This window comes from Saccopteryx bilineata, chromosome 2, assembly GCF_036850765.1.
Source record: "Saccopteryx bilineata isolate mSacBil1 chromosome 2, mSacBil1_pri_phased_curated, whole genome shotgun sequence".
Classification (NCBI taxonomy): domain Eukaryota; kingdom Metazoa; phylum Chordata; class Mammalia; order Chiroptera; family Emballonuridae; genus Saccopteryx; species Saccopteryx bilineata.
In genome coordinates this window covers 288,836,459-288,858,786 of record NC_089491.1, presented here as the reverse complement: position 1 = coordinate 288,858,786, position 22,328 = coordinate 288,836,459, and the positions used below count along the sequence as shown (strand labels likewise).

At 53.4% G+C, this 22,328-nt stretch overlaps 1 protein-coding gene across 2 annotated transcripts in view; it reads right to left on the bottom strand.

Moving 5' to 3' along the window:
- Positions 1–21,878, bottom strand: part of QSOX1 (quiescin sulfhydryl oxidase 1) — a 44,534-nt gene extending 22,656 nt beyond the window's left edge. Inside the window, exons 1-2 of one of the 2 annotated variants that reach the window (XM_066261276.1) lie at positions 21,523–21,878; positions 13,227–13,327 (exon numbers count right to left, since the gene is read on the bottom strand). In XM_066261276.1, the coding sequence (XP_066117373.1) occupies positions 13,227–13,327; positions 21,523–21,787 (366 nt within the window). In that variant the 5' untranslated portion in view covers positions 21,788–21,878. The remainder of the gene's footprint in view (positions 1–13,226; positions 13,328–21,522) is intronic. The other variant, XM_066261277.1, reaches the window with a different exon arrangement.
- Positions 21,879–22,328: the final 450 nt, after the last annotated feature.

The window sequence follows — 22,328 nt, the reverse complement described above, 5'->3', positions numbered from 1 at the left end:
GCGTCCTACCAGACAGCCACTTAACAGCCTGGAGAAGCGCCTACAGGCTGGAGGAGGACTCCTGAAGCCCCTGACCTTGGGGCCACTGGTAACCACCTCTGACTTCTGCCTCCCACAGCGTGGCCACTTGGTCTTGTCTCAAGCTGGTGGCTAAGTGCAGGCCATAGGGTCTGCCAGGCATGGGTTCATGACCTGGCTCTGCGACACCCTGGCTGTGTGACCTTGGGCAATCATTAACCTCTCTGAACCTTCTCATCTTTAAAATGATGATGACACATCCATCTTAAAGAACTGCTGTGAAGAGTCAATGATAATACATCTAAAGTGCTCAGCATGGCGCCTGGGACAAACAGTAAGGGGACACTAAATGTTAACTGCATCAACAGCGGTGGCGGTGGCATCACCTCCCCTTGTGCCTACTTCTTAAACACTAGGAAATACGGATCACCTGGCACTTGTTTGTTCCAGCAATCTGTTGGCAGAAAACTCAAATCCTGGGGCCACCTGCCCCCATCTCTCACCTGAGGAACAAAGATGCAACCTTCTCCTGCTCCCTGGGACCTCCCCTGGACCTAATGCTGCTCGTCACTTGATTCTCTTTTTAGAGCATTAATATCAACTTTCACTGGGGGTGAAAACCATCCACAAATATATGCCACATATATCTACATATTTAGCCTGACTAATGGTAGTGCAGTGGATAGAGCATCAACCTGGGACACTGTGGTTCCAGGTTCAAAACCATGAGGTCGACACGCGATCAAACAGAAAAAGCATGTGAAGGCAGTTATGGACTGAAACTGTTTCTCAGAAACAAAATTAAAAATGCACCTCTTTTGTGGTTTGGATGGTCACCAAAAACCCAGAGGAAGATCCTTATAGCTGTAGTTACCCGCGAAGATGGCGCTCCGTCTACATACAGGCACAACAGACCTGACACATGCCATGGGCATAAAACACTCCTGATGGCATGAAGCCTTATACCGTGTGGCTTTCCCATGGCCACAGCTGTCAGTTTCAGTTACAGCAAAGTAACACAATAGCTCTTCCATCAACCGTCAGGTTACCCAGGACTTAACCTCAGTCAGAAGGCAGCTTCAATTATAATGCTGTCTACCTGAAACTTATATACTATTACAAACCAATGTCACCTCAAAAAAAGAAAGAAATGAAAAAGGCAGGCTCCCGGGACCCTCTGAAGGCCCCAGCCATGGGCAGCATGGAGTATACAAGAGCCTCAGTGAGCAGGAGTGGCCCAGGGGCATGCCGGAACTCCACCCACCCACCCCCAGGGGCAGGGCTACAGGGAAGGTGCTCACCTCCCTCCAGTCACCTGTGCTCTCACCCAGCCTTCCCTTCTGCTCACGAAGCTCCCACCAACTTCTGGAACCAAGTCGCCGCCTGCCTCTCGCTCCTGCACCTCGCACTCTTTATGACCTTTTTCCTATCAATCTCTTTCCTCTTTCTCCTTTTCTGCCAGTTTCTCCCCTACGCCTACAAAGAGATGCCTATCCTCCTACTCAAGAGTGTTTTGTTTTGTATTTTTAAAGATTTTATTTATTGATTTTACACAGGGGAGGGGAGCAAGAAGTATCAACTCATAGTTGCCCCACTTTAGTTATTCATTGACTGCTTGTCGTATGTGCCTTGAGTGGGCAAGCCCAGGGTTTCGAACCAGTGACTTCATCATTCCAGGTCAACGTTTTATCACTACCACTACAGGTCAGGCTTGTTGTTTTCTTAAAGAAAGGACTGGAGGCCCTGGCTGGCTGGCTCAGTCGTAGAGCATCGGCCCAGCGTGTGGAAGTCCTGGGTTCCACTACCACTCAGGGCACACAGGAGAAGTGCCCACCTGCTTCTCCACCCCTCCCCCTCTCCTTCCTCTCTGTCTCTCTCTTCCCCTCCCGCAGCCAAGGCTCCATTGGAGCAAAGTTGGCCCCGGCACTGAGAATGGCTCCATGGCTTCCGCCTCAGGCGCTGGAATGGATCTGGTACCAATGGAGCAATGCCTCAGATGGGCAGAGCACTGTCCCCTGGTGGGCATGCCAGGTGAATCCTGGTCGGGCACATGTGGGAGTCTGTCTGACTGCCTTCCCTCCCCCCGTCCCCTGCTTCTCACTATGGAAAAATACAAAAAAAGAAGAAAAAGAAAGGACTGGAAAGGAAGGGAATGAAACAGAGTGGCCATCCTTCCTTCCCCAGTTCTCGCAATGCCCAGTCCCTGCGCAACCCAATGCTCCAAACAGACTCTGCTTCCTTCCCCCAATGCTCCTCCTCTCTTCATGCCCAGAACCAGCCCGCAGTGGCGTGTCCTCTGCCACCCAGCTGACGTCCTCTGTGGCCAGCCCATGGCCATCCTGCTCCCTTTGCCAGGTCTGATGCTGTCGCTGCCTGCCTCCCCCAATGGCCAGGGTTCGCTCTTCTTTTGGGGCACATTTTCCTGACACTCTTTGCCTTCAGGTCGCCACCCTCCTTAGGTTGGCCTGACACGGACCAGGTTGCTTGGCCACCTTCCCGGCCTGCCTTTCGCCCTTGTCCCAGACTCGACCTTGACTCCTCTCCCGCCCGCAGCCTCCCCTACGGCCACTCGTCCGATGATGACACTCTTCTGTTTGAACAGCCCAGGAGGCACTGTCATAAAGGAGGAGCACCACCTGTGCTTCCGAATAAATGACTAAAGGAGAGAAGGGACAAACAGGCCTATTGTCTGCCTCCCTTGTCAATGTCACCTACAGCTTTGCCATCTGATTGATCCCACTGTCTCGGGTCCTCGCTGGTCCCTAGACTGCTGTTTCTCCCTGGTGCCCTCCCCAGTGTCGGGGGCAACACCCCTCTTTCTAAGACTGAGTCGCCCCTCCCCCAACCTGTTTCTCCACCTGAGTTCTTATCTCACCCAGTGACTGTCCTCCTTGCTGTCACCCAAACCAACAGTGACCTCTCCCACAGCCCCGCATCAGCCATGGACAAGTTCTGTGGACCTAATCCTTGCGACACCCCTGCTACAGCCCTCGAGACCAGCTGCCTCGTGTAGCCCAGGGCCGGCCGCCGAGCTCCTGGCCCGCATAATGGTCCTTCCCTATCCCCAATTCATGCCCTCGGAAATCTTAAATGCTCAGTCGTTTCACAGTCCCACCATCTTCCTCACTTTTCTAAGGCAAAATTCTGGTCTGATCACGTCATTCTGCAAAGCTCTTCCCTTCCACAACTCCCACTGCCAGTAAATCATGTCCAAGCTCCCCACATTCGAGGCCTGCCAGGATCTGACTTCAACCTCACCTCCTGCTGCCCCCATTCCCTACACCTCAGCCACAGTGGACTTAGCCTGAACCCTCCCCGACCCCCGACCCCCTCCCCGACTGGGAGGGCAGGAGAGCCAGCGCTTGCTCACCTCTGCCAGCCCCACAGTGCCTGGCACAGTGTCTGGGACATGGAAGTACTCAAAAGGTATCTGTTCAGTTAAACCGAGAATCTCTGTTCTTTGATCATCTTGGAAGCTCATGTAAAAATCACAGTCCAATCTAGTCAGGGCACATTTTTGTCCTCTTATTAAGTCAGCTGTGGGAGGTGTGTGCCCTACCCAAGGGAACCACCACAGTGCCTTGGAAACAGGCAATTAGGACTTCAGCAGCGAGTTTTCTCTCCTCTGGGAGTGGTCAGCACCCGGTCCCTTTCCTTCCTGTCTTCCTTGACCTCAGAGCCCTGGAGAACCCCCGTGTCCCCAGCTGGCATCGGGCAGAGCTTTACCAACCTAACCAGGAGCAGCTGCCCTCCGGGCCAAACAGAAAGCACACTTTCCAGTGGTGACCATCAATGGCACGGACTCCGAGCTTTTAGAACAAGCTTTACGAAAAGTGACCCAGTTCCCGAGTCTCTCACGGTGAGCCCACAAGGCTCTGTGAGCGTGACCATTCCCACATGTGGGCAGTCAGAGGAGGACACAGCAGGAAGAAGGCCTGTCTCCTTCTCCCAGACAGACGCAGTGACATCTTTCCAAGTCCTGCCCCTTCCCTGACATCTTACCCTCTAGCAAGAGCCACATGAGGTAATGGCCCAGGGCCTCTGTGTCCCACCAAGTGTTCACATTCCCAGCCTTCACTGCCAGGACCTGCCATGACTCAGCTGTCCACTTCCCAGCACGGCCTCAGCCCTGCGCTGGAGCCTCCGCTCCGGCCAGACCAGTCTGTCCACACACATTTTCTCCCCACAGGGCCTTGCCGCTCACCTCCTACCCAGTGCCCACTCCTGCTCTCCTCGCCAAACTCCCTACGTTTGCTGGCACTATGTGGGAAATGGCTGTGTTAGGCTTGCTCGCCAGTTTACTGGCTTTAAGTACTTGGTGTGACTGGTGCATGAGCATGTGACAGAACTATTGTGAGGTTGTGCTTCCCCTCAGGGGAGGTCAGATCAGAGCAGATCACGCTCCTGCCACTGCAAGGTGAGGTTCATGTCCTGATTCCTTGCCCTCTACTGAGAAAAGCAGGTTTTCCTCCATTTCTCTCCCTTTCTTCTTTTGGCTTGCCTGTGTCTGTGACCCTCCAATAAACAGGTATGGCTCACTGTTTTCCAGCTCCACAGTTCCTTTACCGTCTGCCTGAATTCGATGTGAATCTGCACAGGCATGGCCACCAGCCTTACATCTGGCACAGCCAGCAAGATTTGGATCAGACTGGTATGGAGCCGCCACCACCCTTGAAGGGTGCAGTAAGAGTGGTCATTGTTCTCCAGCATGTGGTTCCCCTTGGCTCTCCTTTTGGAGGCCATGGGCTGGGTGCTTTTTACAGCCTTGCAAGAAGAAACCAAGAGCTCTGTACGAGAAGCTGCCCAGGTCGAAAGCTCCAGGGTGTGTGCAGATCGAGCGGCAACAACAGCTTGAACTAGATCAGGGGTCTCAAACTCGCGGCCCACAGGCCGCATGCGGCCCGCAGACTGATCCACGAAGTTTGATTAGTCTGCGGGCCGCACAAAATTGGTGGGCGGGTTGCGAGTTTGAGACCCCTGAACTAGAGTGAGTGCTGGAGAGAAAGGCCAACCAGGTCAGAGAGCTGCAGTGTGAGATGCAGGCTGAGCACCAACAGCTCCTGGAACTGGAACAGTCTCTGGAGAAGGAAGCTGACCAGTTCAAGAGCTGTAGTGTGTGATGCAGGCTAAATACCAACAGCGCCTGGAACTGGAATGGTCACTGGAGGAGGCTGATCAGTTCAAGAGCTGCACTGTGAGATGCAGGCTGAGCACTAACAGCACCTGGAACTGGAATGGTCGCTGGAGGAGACCAGTTCAAGAGCTGTAGTGTGTGATGCAGGCTGAGTACCAACAGTGCCTGGAACCGGAATGGTCACTGGAGGAGGCTGATCAGTTCAAGAGCTGCACTGTGAGATGCAGGCTGAGCATCAACAGTGCCTGGAACTGGAATGGTCGCTGGAGAAGGAATTACAAGTTCACGAGTTGCAATTTGTCCTGGAAGCAGAACACTGGCACTGACAGCTGGTAAAGACACAAATGCAAATCCAAGAGCTCGAGTCTCAGCTTCAGGCCAAGAGCCAGCAGCCGCTGGAGCTGAACTGGTCACTGAAAAAGGAGCCGTGCTGACAAACTGGCTCTGAGCCAGCGAGAGCTGGCATTTCTGAGTGTTCTGAGGGGCAAGTTCAAGCTGCAACTGCCATCTGCGGACTCAGAGCCTGACCACTGGTCACCCAGAGGGTAAAGACCCAACAGCAAAGAGTCCCTCAGAGGCAGGCAAAGCCTCCTCTCCAGGTAGTGGAGCACTCTGTGGTCCGGCCTTACACCCAGGCAGAGTTGATGGAGTTGGGGGCACAATTCAGGCAGAAACCCACTGAGCTGCTGGTAGCCTGGTTGCTGCAGTTGTGGGACATAGGGGGTGGATGGCATCATGCTCTCCAGAACAGATGGAGAAAGTAGCTGCCACTACCAGGCACTCCTCCTTGAGGCAGCATCTTCAGAACTGCCATGACAACCCAGGAAACCATACCCTATTAGAATGGGTGATGGCCACCACTCGAACAGTCTGGTAGAATGCTAGAGACTCGCCAGGAGCAGGGAGTAGGTGGCATGGTGTGGTTAGTTTCCTGATCCCTTGCCCTCTGCTGTGAAAAGCAGGTTTTCCTTTGGGTTTTTTTTCCCATTCTTTTGGTTTCTCTGTCTTTACAAGCCTCCAATAAACTGGTATGGCTCACCGTTTTCCAGCTCCACAGTTTCTTTACCCTCTGCCTGAATTCAATGCGAATTTGCATGGCCATGGCCACTGGCCTTACAGGCACCAAGAAAAAGTTCCCCTTCTCCATGAAGTCTGCTGACCCTCAAGGGAGAGCCTGTCAGCTGGCTGGTGAGCTGAGGCCCAGTGGACAGGGCCTTCGTGTTGGACCTCTCTCATGTTTCTGGCCACATCTACAAGTTTAGACTCTGCCACAATGGTGAGCACAGTGCTGTGTACCCAGCAAACACTCACTCAACAGCTTCTGCTGGTGGACAGGCTTCCTCAAACATAGTGCTCACAGAGAAGCCACCATAAGCCCCAGGAGCAATGAGACATGTTGGTCAAATAGGTTTGTAAATATGATGTATAGGTTTGCTCGCTTATAGTTTGCATTGGGTGTGGGGAACAGGCTGTAAGCAGGCAGGGTTGTTATATCCTAAGGCTTAGTTTTAAGATTAAGGCTTTCCCACCCTAAGTGACTTTGTATCAGAGACCTCCTTCCTTGTTTGTATATTGGATTAAAGGTTTTGATTTCTACACTATAAAATGGGGCAGACTGGGAGCTTGCTCTCTCTCGGTTCCTGAGATTAGCGTTAGAGAGGAGAGCAGAGAAAGGCCACATGGAGGAAAAGCAGCCAAGATGGCAGAATGCTGAGGGAGAAGCCAGTTTGTGCAGAGTTTGTGCGCAGAGAGAGGGAGATGGGGAACAGAGGTGAATAAGGCTGGTGAGGTACAAACCTTTGATTCTAGGAAATTCGGATCAGTGGCTTTGGGAGCCCTGAATGGAAAGGGAAGTGTTTTCCCACTGTGTGTATTTCTTGCCCGCTGGGTGCAAGCTAGGATTAAAGCTAATGGCCCAGCAGTTCTTGGCTCCGTTGTTTCATTACCGTCTGTCCGAATGAAATGCGAACCTGCACAGGCCAGGCAACTGTGATGGTGGCTGTGGCTACTGGCTTTACATTTGGCGTAGTCTGTGGCAGGATTCGGAATTCAGTATGGAGCCACCACCACCTTTGAGCGGTGGAGTAGTTGAGGACTGGCTGATGTTATGGTTCCCCATGTCTGTCCTTTTGGGGGCTGTAGGCTGGCTGACTTTTACAGCCATGTGTGAGGAAACCGAGAGCTCTGTGGAAGAGGCTGCCCAGGACCTGCAAACTGAGCAGTGGAAGGAAATGGAGCAAATGTGGGAGAAACAGATGCTGACCCTGGAGCTGGAGGAGCACTAGAGGAGGAGGCTGACCAGGTTTGCAAGATTCGCCTAGAAATGGAGCAGCCACTGGAGAAGGAATCAGAGATTCGTGAGTTGCAGCTTGCCCTGGACATTGTAGAGAGCCAGCAGCGGCAGGAGGCTGGGGCTGGGGCTGCAAGCTCTGTGGAGCAGAAGGCGGTGGCAGCCCAGGGCTTAAGCCTGGCAGCGGGAGCTGGTGTTTTCAGTTCCTCTTTGGAGGATGAGGAGAATTGGGCTGGAGTTGCGATCCGCAGTCTCCAGAAGGTGAGAGCCCAGCATCAAGGAGTACCTACTACACCCTGGTAGGCCTGCGATTTTGGGACACAGGGGTGGATGTCATCATGCTCTCTAGAGCAGAGATGGAAATGCTAACTGCCATTGCCACGTGCTCCTCCTTGGGATAGTGTAAGACCTGCCAGGACGGCAGGGATGAGGGGGGTGGCTGAGGCCCCATGTGCGTGGACTGATTCCTGGACTATGATTGGAGTGGGCACTGGCTCCTTTGATGAATGGACTTACAGATTTTGGACAATGGGAATACCCTGATGGGGGTGGGGGACGGCTTAGCTGGAGGCTATCCCCTGCCCAGGGAAGTTTTCCCATGGCTAGAAAGAAGGCCAAGGACAATTTGTGCTTCTGGCAAAGTGCTCAGAGACTGGTGAAATGTACCTTTGTAATTGTTGAAATTGTATGATTTGTCATGTTGTTGTAATTTGTGTACTGTGCCTAATTTCCTTGTGCAGGTATACCTGTGCTTTAGATTGTGAAGCGAACAAAAGGGGTGGAATGTTGGTCAAATAGGTTTGTAAATATGATGTATAGGTTTGTTCACTTATAGTTTGCATTGGGTGTGGGGGACAGGCTGTAAGCAGGCAGGGTCATTATACCCTAAGGCTTAGTTTTAAGACTAAGGTTTTCCCACCCTAAGTGACTTTGTATCAGAGACCTCCTTCCTTGTTTGTATATTGGATTAAAGGTTTTGATTTCTACACTATAAAATGGGACAGACCGGGAGCTTGTTCTCTCTCAGTTCCTGAGATTAGCATTAGAGAGGAGAACAGAGAAACGCCACATGGAGGAAAAGCAGCCAAGATGGCGGAATGCTGAGGGAGAAACCAGTTTGTGCAGAGAGAAGGAGATGGGGAACAGAGGTGAATAAGGCTGGTGAGGTACAAACCTTTGATTCTAGGAAATTTGGATAAATCAGTGGCTTTGGGAGCCCTGAATGGAAAAGGAAGTGTTTTCCCACTGTGTATTTCTTGCCCACCAGGTGCAAGCTAGGATTAAAGTTAATAGCCCAGCAGTTCTTGGCTCTGTTGTTTCATTACCGTCTGTCCAAATGAAATGCGAACCTGCACGGGCCAGGCGGCCATGATGGTGGCCATGGCTACTGGACTTACAGGATGCAAGATAACTAATACTTAGTGAACAGTAAGTTAACACCACACAGTGTCCCAGCACATCCACACATAAGATCTCATTTCATACTTGGCAACAATCCCATTAAGTGGTGTAAGGCTGGTGGGCATGACCATTTGGGTCCCGATTGGATTCGGGCAAATGCTTATGGGAGACTGCAAGCTGGCAAAGCCTTCGCAGTTTAAGGCTTAAGCTAAAGGCTAAGTTTTTGCCCCACACCTCCATGTTAGCTGTGAAGCTGAGTATTTGTACTCGTCCCATCCCCCCACCTCACTTGCCTGATTAAGTTGCTAAAGACTAAATTCTTCCCCACAATCTCTGACTGTTTGTTTAAGTTGGCAAAGGTAATTTACATGCCCTTCTCCACACCTCCAAGTTAGCTATGTTTACCCTTCGTTTTGTGAAGTTAAGATGTTATGCAGGGTGGAGGGTTTGCTGTACTTGGGAGAATTCTTGGGTTGCCTTAGAAATGTGACTTTGTATCCGAGATCTCTTTGATTTGCTAATGACTTTGCTCTGCCCTGCCCTATAAATAAAGTGGTTTGCGGGTGGCGACGTGCTATTGGTGTTGCAGAGGCCTCCTGATTCCATCCTTCTTCTGAGTTTATTTCTTCATTCTGCACCGTTCTCACTCAGGACCTAGACAATTACTGGTCGCACTGTTCTGGGGCAGACACTAAAGCAGGGGTCTCCAAACTATTTACATAGGGGGCCAGTTCACTATCCCTCAGACCGTTGGAAGGCCAGACTATAAAAAAAACTATGAACAAATCCCTATGCACACTGCATATATCTTATTTTAAAATAAAAAAACAGAACAGGAACAAATATAATATTTAAAATAAAGAACAAGTAAATTTAAATCAACAAACTGACCAGTATTTCAATGGGAACTATGTTCCTCCTACCAATGAAAGAGGTGCCCCTTCTGGAAGTGTGGCGGGGGCCGGATAAATGGCCTCAGGGGGCCGCATACAGCCCATGGGCTGTAGTTTGGGGACCCCTTCGCTAAAGGAACTGTGGGGCCATTCCATTTATTAGAGTCTTGCAACAGCAGACAAGCAAGAAGGCAGGGAAGACCACCTCTCTCTCTCTCTGGGCTGACAAGCAAACAGGCCAGGGAGGGAGGAACCCTTCTCCAGCAAACAATAGCAAAAAATGGCCCCACACAATGGTGGCAGGCAACCCGCATCTACAATCTGCTGCCCTGAGGGCAAGCACCTGCAGTTTTCCAGGGACTATACACATGTGGTGCTGCCCTGTGCTCATGCACCAATCAGGCAAAGCACAAGCCAGCAAGCCTAACACACTTGTTTACTCAACAGGTAGATATTATCACTGCACTTTTACCGACAGGGAAACTGAGGCCTGCGGCTGGGGCACTATTAAGCCACTTCCCAAGTTACATTCAGTAAGCAGTGGAGCTGAAATCTGAATGTATATCAATTATCAACTAAGAATCTTGCAAAGAGGGAGACTGTGCTCTCACACCCTCGTACTGCTACTCCCTGTAACCTTGATCCCAGCCAGGCCTTTGACCACAATGAGGCACCACACAAACTTGGCTCATGGCAAAGCCCTTCCCCCCAGAAATTCCAGCCTCTAGGTCTCCAAGCACCACCCAGAACCTGCTACAAACCAGTCCCTTTTGTTTTCTCCTCGCTGGGCTCAGCTCTGTCTGCTGGGCCCTGACACAGTCGACCCGCCCTGCAGGACCAGGTATTTGTTAAACAGGCTGGGCTGGTGACGGCTCACTGTTTGCTCAGGGTGACAAAGGGCAGGAGGTAGAGAAAAGGGACTATGACATATGTCACTGGGGGTGGCCAGACTCTTGTGTGGGCCTTTCCCCAGCACACCAGCAATTCTCTCCTTGCCCTATTCAATGTGTCCTTATCTTAGCGTTCTCACAGCCTTTAAGGGTAGGAGTGAGGACAGGCTCCAGTCCCCAGGTGGCGGCAGACAGGGCAGCCTGGCCGACCTCTAGGGCTTGTACCTCTTTCTAGGGCATGCAGGCACACTGCCCACAGGTGCACGGGGCTCTCAATGGGCCAGAATCTCTGTCAACTAGAGCAGTTGACAGAGACCCTGTTGGAGCAGTGTCTTCCGAACACTAGAAGCAATCTAGCAGTCAGTAGTAAAATCAATTTAGTGAGTCATGTCACTTTAAAAAATTAGTAAAACAGAAAGCATCAGTGCGCACAGCTCTTAGTAAGAATACTGTTTTACAAAACATTTGTGATAAACCAAATTCTGGGTCTCACTGTAGTAAATACGTACTCCTTACTGTACGTCACACAATGTTTAAAAGCCTCTGCACAGGGCCTTAGACAGAGACCCACCAGTAGTTTGGGCTAGACCCACCACTTGCGCCCTGGGCTAGAGTCCCAAGGACAGGCCACCAGGCACTCTCCCTGCTGAAACTGACCGGCAGGCTCCCAGGAGAGGCAGGGAGATCACACCATTGTCTCTTGGGCTCTTAAGAAATGGACAGATAACAACCGGCCTGGCCTACCCAGGCACTGCCCTGGAGGCAGGGGAAGGTCAAGGAGACCAGCTCAGGGCCCTCCCTGCTCCCCTCCCACAGTCAGCTGGGCGGGTAAGGAGATGATTAGTCACCGGAGGCATCTGGGCTGCATGCGCTGCGTGTGCTGCGTGCGCTGCGTGACTTGGGTAGGCTGAGGATGACCCGACTGCTTTGCCGTCTCTCTCACGCCCACTGAGCCCCAAGCCTCTCCCAGGCAGAAACAGAAAGCCCCACGTGCCTGGCCCCATAGAACCTCCACAGGATGTCCTGACCTGGCCACAGTACCCATGCCAGTCCCTTTCCTGGGGGCTGGAAAGGGGCTGGACACCTGTTCTGAGCACCCCCACTCCCAACCAACCCCAGGAGGAAAGAGCCTGTAAGCAAGGACCCCCTGCTGCCACATTGGTTTCCCACCGCTCCCACTCAGGGCTGCTCACCCGGCTCAGCAAGGAGCACAGCGCCCGATCTCGCCCTGTGGAGTAAATCTTTTAAATGTTTTCAGTTACATATCTTGGGACCAAGAATAGGAAAATGGTCCTGCCAGGGAGGTCTTTTAACTTGAAAGAGGTGACTTAGAAACAATCGCTCCACTGCCACCTTTAAATGACAGGGCCAGAGCTGCTGGCTCACCACACTGTTCCTGGACCAGCCCGGCCTCAGCTGAACTGGGCCAGAGCCCTGACCCTAAGTGGTGACAGCAGCGCGGATGGGAGCTCTCCAGGGCCGTGGAAACCCTCAACCACAGGCCTCACTGTGCGTGAGGAATAGAAAGGTCCCGTGGAGTTGGAGCTGGCCCTTGTTGGAGCCTGGAGCTTGGCTTTCCAGTAATTCTTCTGGAATAATGAGGTTGAGATAGGGCTCACGATTCTGCTTGGAATTCAAAGCCCCTGAGCACAGAGATAGCTTGTTCTGGGGACAATGTGTGGCCTTTCAGCTTTCAGAGGCATTTCGTGATTATTATTAGTGGCTTTAAAGGAAACCACTTTTTCTAGATGGCATTTTAGTGGGAGGAGGCTAATTATTTAAAGCTGGAGTCAGACAGAGGTTCGGGTTTGGGGCCCCTTGGCCTGAACCTGGGGAGGGTGTAAGTAGATCCGGGCAGCCCTGCCACTCTGTGCTTCCCGGCCGGCCGCCCACTGGAGCGCCTTGGAAGTTGTTCAGATGTTAATTATGCTGTCATGCCCCACAGTGGGCAGGGTGGTAGGCCAAGCCCTTGCTACTTTTAGCCAGAGCTGTGATAATGGTGACAGAGCCCTCGTGCATTGGGTATGTCACCAGCCCTCTGAGTGATGGGGATCCGCTCCGCCTGAGGCACCCTAGCATTGTGACGTGGGGTGAGGCCATCCTGACAGCCGCTTCTGAGCTCCCTGGGTTCAAGGCACCTGCCTGATGACGGTGAGGCTTGCCCAGGTCTCCAGGGTCCTTTTCTGGGGGACCACTGAGCCACCTGAGTCTGGTCCTGCCATGGACGAGCCAGAGCCTGGACCAGGGTTTTATAGGGTTAAGTCAGACATCTAAAGCCAGGAAGTCAAGAGGAGGAGGAATTGGGAAGAGGCCCCTTGGAGCTGGGAGCTGAAATCTGCCCACCCCAACACACCCACACACAGCCCTCTCCCCTTATAAAAGGGAGAATTTGCTGGACTGAGCGAACTTCCTTCTTTTCTGCCTCCCAACTCTCATCCCTTTCCGCCTCCATAACACCTGTCTCATTGAGCAAAAGGACAGTGCTTCCGGGCTGGGACTGCACCTGACCAGGAGCACCAGTGAAGCCCACAGAGCAGGCAGATGGGCAGCAGCTGGCAGCATGCCCCCCGCCCCAGCCCGCCCCCCTCCTGGTCACACACCCGCACGGTTGGGAAGCCAGGGATGTTGAAGTCTCTGCAGACGGCGCTATTGGCCTCGTCAGCACAGTCCAGTGCACCAAGGTTCAGAGCCGGCCTCCAGTCTGAAAGGACAAGACACCCAGGTAAGGAGGAGGGGCTGACACTTCTGCTCACCTCCCCCATGCAACACTGCAATACCCACCCCCACCAAGCCCCACCACACTGCCCCAAAGCTCTTATGAGAAAGGTCTCCCCTCCTCGAGAAAGAACCTCTGATCTACTCATTATTCTGCATTCCGCTGGTGACAGGAACACAGCTGAATAGCACAAGCAATGCTGTCTTGTACGGCATCTGTGCTCGCCCGAATAGGGAAGTTGCTGAAGAGAGATGGTCATCCAGGGAAGAGCCCCAACGTCGCTCGGTCCCTGCTGGCCTCTGGAGAGGAGCAGGCCCAGTGAGGCAGAGGGAGCGCCTCGGGAAGTCGGGGACTTCCCAGGGGACCCCCAGGGACAGCCTCTGCAGCCGAGGAACTGGCGCTTAGCCAAGCCTGGGTGGGCAGAGCACAGGGAGCTGGGGCCTGGCTCCCCAACCAGAGATGGAGGCAGGCAGTCCCAGGAGGAAGGGGAGGCGCCTGGAATCTGAGAGCCACAGGAAAGAGCCCTGGGGCCGGAGTCTGGATGGAGAGCACCAGCGCCCCAGAGTCAGGCCCCAGCCTACATGTCCTTGCAACCTATTGGCAGACAGAACAATGGCACCACTCTGGGCCACAGCCAGGATCTGGGAAACAGAGCAAACTCATCTACTAGGCAGGCCTCCCAGGCGCTGATTCAAGGTCAAGGTGCCCCTTAAACACCCACCAAAGTTCCATGTTACTGAGGCCACTCCAGCTGGCAGGCAGGATACCTATACACCAACCACAGGGACAGTGAGGTGGCGAAGGGCTGGTGTCATGCCACGTATCAGAGCTCTAAAGGGTTTGGGCACAGGAGACCAGCTCTGGGGACTAAGCATGGGCCTGGCCAGAAAGGTGGGAATTAAGGGAAACCTTGATGGTGAGTGGACAGGGAACTGTGTGAGCAACTCAGAGGCAGCAGGTGGTGAGGGACCCGCTGGAGATCAGCTGGCTGGAGAGCAGGCCCTACTGGGGGTCAGCAGAAGCCAGTGTGGGCGCCTGCCTGGAGGGGCCGGGGCTGCCTCCCACAGCCCTGGCTTTGCCAGGACCTCTTACCTCACCTCAAACCTGTTCCTTACAACATCTGAAAAATCTATTTTGGAAGGCGTCAAAGCTCCCAATGACCTTTCATGCTCAAGAAAGGAGTGTTAGGCCCTGGCCGGTTGGCTCAGCGGTAGAGCGTCGGCCTAGCGTGCGGAGGACCCGGGTTCGATTCCCGGCCAGGGCACATAGGAGAAGCGCCCATTTGCTTCTCCACCCCTCCGCCGCGCCTTCCTCTCTGTCTCTCTCTTCCCCTCCCGCAGCCAAGGCTCCATTGGAGCAAAGATGGCCCGGGCGCTGGGGATGGCTCTGTGGCCTCTGCCCCAGGCGCTAGAGTGGCTCTGGTCGCAACATGGCGACACCCAGGAGGGTCGCAACATGGCGACGCCCAGGATGGGCAGAGCATCGCCCCCTGGTGGACAGAGCGTCGCCCCTGGTGGGCGTGCCGGGTGGATCCTGGTCGGGCGCATGCGGGAGTCTGTCTGACTGTCTCTCCCTGTTTCCAGCTTCAGAAAAATGCAAAAAAAAAAAAAAAAAAAAAGAAAGGAGTGTTACCCTCACTTCCACGGGAAAAGACAGAGCAGAAAGAGGCAGGACTCCTCCCAGACCACCTCTGCCCCATCCCTCAAAGGAAAGATGTGCGGCAACTGAGCTGGTCCTTCCTGTAGCGACACAGAGGAGGGGCCTAGGGCTGTGGAGCAGGCCTGAGGCGACACCCTCTCTCTTCCGGGCCCTCCATCCCCTCTCCCTTTGCTGGCACTCCACTCTTGGCACTGAAGCTTCTGGAATCCTGGCAAGATCGGGAGTCAGTGGGGGTAGAGGAGAGGGAAGAGGGATAGGAGATGGAGGGATGTGGTTGGGACAGACAGGTGGGCCACATCCTACCGTGCCATTTCCCCATCTTGCTCTTTTGGGGAGCTCACTTGGCTCCCCTGGCACACGAGGGCAGCAGTTTGGGTCAGCCAAACATCTGCAAGCTGGCACGCCCCCTTCGGCTGCACAAACTGCACATGCTCAGGACAGCATCCATCTGGCTCTCCCAGACAGTCGCTCTACCCTGTCAACCGCCGCCCTCCCAGCGTGGGCACCGCCCGATAGGGGCAGAGTTGGGCAGTCAGCCCACACCTATCCGCTAGTCCCAACTGGCCTCCAAATCCTGTCTCCCCTCCCTCCTAAGTGGGAGGGAGTGCGGGTGGGCTTGGGTGGACTATGTTCTTCACTCACCTCCCCACTAAGCTACCCTCCCGCAGGTTCCCCGAGGGCAGGTTTCCCAGGCCGCTCCTCTCCTAGTATCTGCTCTCACCAGCCCACCCAGCCACCCAAGGACCCTTTCTGTGAATGGGACTGTGTCACCCTCTACTCAATATCGTCTGGTGGCCCCGATGGCCTTCAGAAGAAAACCTACGGCCACAAGCCATTCTCCATCTGGCCCCTGCCCACCCAGCCTACCTGCCACTTTCCCCAGAGCACAAGTCTCTGTCACTTTCTCCTGCCTCCAGCCCACTACTATAGCAACCCCCTCCACACACAAACTCATTTGTCAGAAACACCTCAGTTTGAACACAGTTCCCCCCCAGGAAGAGAGCTGCCTACAGACCCAAGGCTCAAGGCCCTCTCTGCATTTCTACCACATGGTTACAAGCCTGTCCATCCTAACTGCCTTTTCACCTTTGCAGCTGCACGGCCTAGCCTGCCCATTATCCAGCACATGGTAGGTGTTCGGGGACTGCTGACCGACTACACAGCCGACCCTGGCCAGGAGTGGCTCTCAGTGGCTCTGGTGCTGGGGCCGCTGCTCTTGGCCTCAGTGTATCCCCAGGTCCAGGTAGGGGGTGAGGTCAACGCCCATCACCTGCAAATGCGGCAGAGAATCGCCACCCAGGTACCAGGTTTTGCCCTGGATCACAGGAAACAGAGTCAGGCCTTTATTCTATAGTTTTCCTGCCCAAGCAAGGCCCGGGAAAGCATGGGAAGCACAGGTCACCCCCTTTGGCCACCTGACTACAAGCAGCTTGGCTCCTGTTCTGCCTCTAAGGCTCTGGTCATCTTGTTTGAGGAGACTAGCGTTCCACCAGTGAGGGCCCCCACAGGACGACCAAGGGCTGCAGGCCGCAACTGCTCTGCCCTCCACAAGAACCTAAGTCACCATCCCTTAGGCCAGGTCAGTGCCTGATGCCCAATGGGGCACAAAGACTCTGGAGAGACGAGGAGAGAGAAGGGAAAGGTAGCATTCAGTGAGCACCCAGGGGACACTCCACCACTGCCACTGGAGGTGGCCATCATTTCCCCACTTTACAAACAAACAGGGACTGACAGGCTTCTCACAGGTGTGGACAGTACCTTACTATTTTCGCTCACAACCTTCCAGGAGAGAGATGGTAGAAACAGCTTTGTCTACTGGCTCCATACCAGTCTCTGTAACTCACAAGGTCAATATCACAGACTTGGCTCTTACTTAAATGAGGATGATATTATACCGCCCGGGGGGCAGAGGAGTTTACCATGTATTTTAATGATCTAGTCTAGTTAATGCTCATAACTACCCTATGAGAAAAGTAAGGTACTTATCTGGGGACCTAATTTCCTCACCTGTAAAACAGAGATTAGAATACAGTGCCCAAGGCACACAACCAATCAATGGTGAATCTTGGAGCTGAACCCACAATGTGAGCCCATCTGCTCAAGAGGGCCCCAGACAGGAGAGAGAGCTGCTCTGTTGGCTTCCCTACCAGTAGACGCAGGGAGCTGGGGTGTTGGTAGTAAGGAGAGGTAATGCCTGGGATCCCAGCCTCTTGCTCCTGAGTGCTCTATGCCTCCTTCCCTTTAAGCCTGACTCCCTGTACCTCCAAGAAATGGAAGCAGGGCCTCTTCCGACCTGCCCGGGCCCAGGGGGAGGTGGGGGCAGAGGCTGGGGCCAGTCAGGTGCAGGAGTGTCCTGGCTGAGGAATGTTTTTCAGGACTATCAATGTTAATACCTTAATGAGCCATAATGACATAAAGGTCCGGCCTGCACGAATCACGTGGGCCTGACTGTTCATCTCTGGTGATCCCAGCTGGCTGCTCCACTGCGAACACCTGTGTCAGAGGGCTAGCACCCAGTCAGTGAGGCTTTTTCAAAAAGGTGTCAGGTGACTTAAATACCTGCAGGCCTAACACCTATAGATCAGTACAGTCCTGCCCTTGCGGAGAAAAAAATTTCCTTATGTAATTACTGCCTTGGCCAAGTAATTTCCCTGCTAACAGAGTGAAAGAGCAAATGGAGAGGGGAAGGGTAGGGAGGCAAATGTGTCCAGGACAGCTGTGGACATTGGGGGGGGGCCGAGGGACTCCCTGTGGTAAGGGGGTGCTGGACTATTTCTGGAGTCACAAGCAGCATCCCCGCCCCCACTCACAAATCCAGGAAGAGGCACTGGACCCAGAGCCATGAGACTTGCTCAGAGCTGTTAACTGGCCTCAGTTTCCTCATGGGTCAAGTTTTTTCACGTTCTTTCCACCTCTGACATCCATGCAGATGATGCATGATACACACCTGGCAAGAAAAATGGCCATGAGGCAGGGGCCAGACTCACCAAGAACCAGTCAAGCCGAGCGGTCAGAACTAAAGCCCCACCAAAGTCTCTGGGAACTGTCCTGACACAGGGAATTAGCCAGTACTCTGAGGTCACCACTCGCCTCTTCCTCCTTGTTGCTTATAGGCAGTGAGGTCACAGGATGAACAAAATTCCTTCCCTACCCTTCACACCTCGCTGACACCCGGGTCTGAGTCAAGAGGAACCACAGTGCCAACAGAAGGCTCAGTCACTCACATCCATACAAGCCCTGGGAGGCTCATGTCACTGGCCTGCATGAGTGTTCAGCAGGCTCCTAGCTATGCCAGGCTCTGCACTAGGCATCTCAGGGGTACAAGCACTCAGGTGCTCTAGGCCCTGGAAGAGAAAGGGAGGCTAACTACCACCGCTCACTGTCACTCAGACACCTGTGCCTTACAAATCTCATCTCCATGGTCTGCACTGGCTGTATCCCACCTGGAGGCCCTTCCTCCTCCACCCAACTCTCCACCTGCCCAGGTTCTGGAAAGTCAGAAGGAGCTGGGTTCAAGGACCTCCTCTAGCATTCCTGTAATCCTGGGCAAATCACTTTTCTGTAAAAAAATACACACACACAATCTATTGCTCAGATATTTTCTCATAAAGATCATATATAACAGTGGCCTGTAAAGGCCCTTAGCAAAGTACCTGGAATTAAGGGAGTGTGTAATATATACTGCTTGAATGAAGGCTTTTGCTGACCAGATAGCCACCTGTGACTTTCCCCTTCCTTGAAATCCTGCAACAAAAAATGACTGAGCTGCTCCTTTGACCCTTTTCAAACACAGCTTCTGGCTGCTGCCAATTTTCCTGCTTTGTGAAGCCCATTTCCCACAATTGCAATGTAAACAATGCTTTGCATACAGAGGTCATTCAACAAGTATCTGATGATTGATTAGCTGGTAAAGAGTAATGAAGTTCTAAAATGAACACAGTCGATTTCCCACAGAGACAGTGAGGCAAACGGACTGCTCTGGACTAGAGAAAGGTGAGCCAGGTCCTTGGAAACGAGTGCTCTGCCCCATGGCAACCACTGCCCCAGAGAACCTACCCCACAAGTCCCTGAAGAAATGAGCCCTAGCCAGTCCAATTAAATGCCTAAGGCCAGCTGGGCAGGATTGGGAAATTCTTCTGTCCCCCCACAACCTTCCACAGTCTTGCTGCTCCTTCCTAAGGTACCCATACCATCGGCAGGGGGCAGGGACCATGCTCCCATGGCCCAGGGTGGCATGGGAGCAGCCCTTGGCTGGCCCACAAACTTTCTCAAGGAACCTGAGAACAAAGACAGGAGAGCAACCTGGCTTCTCAGCAGGGCCTCCCTCGGAAACACCCCCTGGAGTGGAGTGGGGGGTTGCGCATGGGAGATCCCCACTTCCCACCTACCTCTCACGTGTCTCTGACTATGGTTCATCTCCACTAACTCTGATGCTCCCATTTTCCTTTCTGAGGTTACCTTTTGCTTTCTTTTTACTTTTTTTTTTAGGGACTGTCACTCCATGCACTGGGGAAAAGACCCCTTTTGCAAATGGCAACCCTCATCCAGAAATGGGCGGGGCCAGTATCTGGCTGTGCAATTCATTGGAAAACTCTGGGTTGCAAGAGGCCAAACATGTGAGTCAGCTGGAAACTAAGCACTCTCAAGATATAAGAATCTTCTATGTTGAGTCCATCTGCAGCCATTAAAACCTCATTTAAAAAAAAGATTTTATTTATTGATTTCATAAAGAGAGGGAGAGAGATAGAGAGGAAGTGAGATTGTAGTTGCTTCATTTTAGTTGTTCATTGATTGCTTCTTACATGTATGTGCCTTGACAGGGCAAGTCCAGGGTTTTGAATCAGCAAACTGTGTTCGAGGCTGACAGTCTATTCACTACCCCACCACAGGTCAGGCAACACCTCTCATAGCCTCAAAGCAGAAAATGATACTAGGATTTTTATGATGTTCAGGCCCACAAAGTTCCCTAAACATTGGATGTCCCCTTAGGTGTTCCAATTCCACATTCCACATTCTTTCTCCCTCCTGCCCTGAAAGGATGTGTTGACATCACTAAAATAGTGTGAAGAGCTGCTGAGAAATGGCACATTCAGGTGATGGGACCAGAGAGGCATGCAGACAAGTGTCTATAAGGCTATTGGAGATGAAATGGTTTATTGATTTATTTTAAAAATAACTTTCCAGGACTATATGGCTACTTCGGTAACAACTCTACAAGCTACTCACGAGAAGAGGTAGCCCGAGTTTGAAAACTAGCATCTACAAATGAGCTATTTGACCACAAACAGTTGAGTTTATCCAAAAATACCAGTGGCACAGCAGAGAAACAGGGTTCCAATTCTCCTCTCTCCAAGAAAGCCACCCATTTCCTAAGATGCCCACAGTCCTCATTCATTGACCATTTCAGATCAGGAGCCCTGCTAGGCCCTAGCACCACAGTCAGGAAGGCACATTCAGAGGCAGAAAATCAGAAGCAAATCACTACCTTGTGCCCCCCCAAATAATTACTGCGTGGGCTAGACAGGTGTGTGACACCACAGGGGCCTTTAAATAGTGGAAAGGAAACTGAGATGATGTATGTCAAGCACTTACTCAGAAAGGTGTCTGACATATAGTAGCATTCAGGAAATGCTACTCACTGTTATTACCATATTTACTAAGAAGCCTTAAGTTTTCAAAAATTTTAACATTTGTGTAGTAGGGGACACCTTTCACTCACTACATTTAGGGGTGGGTTTTCTTATCCGTCTACCCCTCAGGCTGTTAGTAAATGAATGGTGCATCTCACAACTGATGGGGCTCTTGGAATCCAAGCAATACGGTTAGAGTGGTTAAACCCGTGAATGGGAAACTAAGGAGACCCGTGAATGGGAAACTAAGGAGCCTGAGACAGCAGATGCAGCGGGACTAGAACTGAGACAGAAAAACTCTGCCTCAAAGGTAAAGCTGAGAAAGAACGTCTGCGTACCAGCTGGATCAACTAGCCATGGGGGTGGGCAAGGTGGGGGCAGGGGGCAGGGGGCAGAGCGAGTGTTGGTTCCTGTTCTCCTCAGCACTGATGCCCCAGTAGCTGGGGAACCTGGCAGGAAGGCGGTACGGGTCCCTGAGCAAGAGGAAGGGGACTGCCACAAGGCTGGACTATTGTAAACTCTAGGTGTCAGCCGAGATGGAACAAAGGAGACCCTGTCTCTGAGCTGGGGACAGAAAGCCGGCAGGGGAGCAGAGGGGAAGGCAGAGCAGGTCTGGGGACCCAGGCCGCGAGGAGGGGAGAGAAGCTCAGAACAGGGACCAAGAGCAAAGACAGTAGAGAAGGAGCAAAAATGGAGTTGAGGGATGTGGAAAAGGGGAAGTGGGAGGGGCAGAGAGGAAGAGGTGGGCGGAGGTGATGGGTCGAGGGAAGCGGGCAGTGGGAAGCGGGCCGGACGGATGGGAGGGGCCATCCGCGGGGCAGGTGGGTGGGGAGGGGTCGGCTCGGGTGGGGCGAGAGATGCGGGCCTTCCCGTCTTCCCCCGGCTTCTCACCTTTGATGTCGTTGGCCAGCGCCTTCCACGTTGGGGCGAAGGCGATACAGTGGCCGCACCAAGAGGCGAAGAACTCCACGGCCCAAGCGCTGCGGGAGCCCAGAACGGCGCCGCGCACCGTGTCCGCCCCAAGCAGCGTCAGCGGGTCGGAGGGCGAGTAGAGCGCCGAGCGCGGGGCCGCGCCAACGCCGGGCACCGCCAGCAACAGCAGCAGCAGCAGCAGCAGGGACGGCGGCGGCCCAGAGCAGCCGCTGCACCACCCCATCCTCCGCGGCTGCGCCCACCACTGCGCACAAGTTTCGGTTGAGTTGGTTGGCGGCGACACCGCCGCACCTCTAGCCTCTGTCTGTGGGGAGGAGCCAGCGCGCCCGCCCACCCCGGCTCCCTGCGGGCTGGCCAATGGGCGAGGGAGTGGGCGGGGGCGGGGCCTGTGCGCCCGATCCCAGGCTGGACCGAGAGCGCCCCCTTCGCGGTTCGTCCAAAGCGTCAGAGTGGCGCTGCCACCGGCCGGCCTGTGGGGCGGTAGTGCAGCCCAGGCCCTGGAGCCCCCACACCCCTTAAATGGAAGGAGTGGGATGTCCGCAGGCAGAGGTCGGGACCAGCTTTCCTGTAGTTGCTCGGGACTTGGGGAGCTCATTTGACTTCTCTGGTGGCCCCTGTGTCCAACCGGAAATGAGTTGGAATACGGGATAAGACGTGTAAATTAAAAGCAGGTGGGAGAAAAGACGCTGGTGGGTAGGTTAGTCTCTGAGGCTTTGACCATCAGGACTCCCACGACGATCAGATGTGGCCACATCCCCTGAGGC